Genomic DNA, 1237 nt, shown 5'->3' with positions numbered 1-1237 from the left:
AACATTTCCTCCTCACAGCCCTCCTCTAAAGTGGAGATGCTCCAAGTATCAAAAGTGAACCCCCAAACCAGTAACCCTACCAAAAATGACCCCAAGGTTAGCTGTACCTCAAAACCATCAACTACTCCAAGACTGACAATACAACAGCTGCCAGTAGTAAGCCCACCTGCCCCTAGATGTGTCATTCAAATGCCTTCTCCCACTCTCATCGACAGCAGCAGAGCAGCAGATGTAGCAAAGAACACCAGATCCAAGACCCCAAAGGCATTGCTCTCATCCCCTTTATACGTCCCACCCACTTCCTCCTATGTCCCACCCACTTCCTCCTATGTCCCACCCACCTCCTCCTCAGTTATTGTGCCTATTTCCTCTTCATGGAGACTACCAGAAAACACTACTTGCCAAGTAGAAAGAAGCAGTCATAACCACCCGCAAAGCCAGTCTTCCTGCTGCGGGGCCTGCTGCGGGGGCTGTGGGGGCTGCTGTGAGATCTTCAGGGCCTCATGCTGTGAGGCCGCCTGTAATTGCATGTCACAGAGTCCACTGTGTTGCTTGGCCTTTCTAATCTTGTTCTTATTGCTGTGGTATTTATTATAAAATACAATATATGAGCCTTGAAAACAAAAACCAAAAACTCTTGAGTGGGTAAACAAAAAAGAATTACAACTTCCCAAAAAAGTCACACATTGCGTAATCCCCTTTATGTGAAAGGTCAATAAAATCAGTAGAGTCCAGAGGTGGCTACCAGGACTGGAGCAAGGGGAAAGTATAAAAAGCCACGGTTTAAGCAATGTGACCTTTGTGGAGAAGAGCAATGAAGATATTTGGGGATTTGGTGGAAATGGTAGCAGCCTCTCATTAAAAGCAGCTGAGTTTTCCATCTTCAGATGGTTAGCCTCCTCAGGCTGGAGAGATGGCTCAGCGGTTAAGAGCACCAGGTGCTGCTCCAGAAATCCTGAGTTCAATTCCCCACAACTACACGGTGGCTCACAACATCATCTATAATGGCATCTGATGCTCTCTTCTGTCAAGCAGGCATATGTGCAAACAAAATGTTCTAAAATACATCAATAAACAAACTTTTAAAAAAAATGATTCATTTTCTTTCCTTTGATTTCCACACCCCCCCCCCCACACACACACACACACCCCGTGGGGTTGGATTAGGCTAGGTTTGCCATCTCACAGTTGAAGAAGTAACAAAATTCTAGGCCTTTAGGTCGAGGCTTGGGAATGT

The 1237-nt window shown here is 46.0% G+C and overlaps 1 protein-coding gene across 2 annotated transcripts in view; it reads left to right on the top strand.

Annotated features, from left to right (window-relative positions):
* The window catches only part of Rtp3 (receptor transporter protein 3), a 5584-nt gene extending 4632 nt beyond the window's left edge, over window positions 1-952 (top strand). For both annotated transcript variants that reach the window (XM_021172481.2, XM_021172480.2), the window contains one exon: window positions 4-952. In XM_021172481.2, coding sequence (XP_021028140.1) covers window positions 4-597 — 594 coding nt within the window. In that variant the 3' untranslated portion in view covers window positions 598-952. The remainder of the gene's footprint in view (window positions 1-3) is intronic.
* Window positions 953-1237: the final 285 nt, after the last annotated feature.

The sequence above is a fragment of the Mus caroli genome, chromosome 9, assembly GCF_900094665.2.
Source record: "Mus caroli chromosome 9, CAROLI_EIJ_v1.1, whole genome shotgun sequence".
NCBI classification, from domain to species: domain Eukaryota; kingdom Metazoa; phylum Chordata; class Mammalia; order Rodentia; family Muridae; genus Mus; species Mus caroli.
The sequence above is the reverse complement of the archived record's forward strand: the minus strand, read 5'-3'. Positions and strand labels throughout refer to the sequence as shown.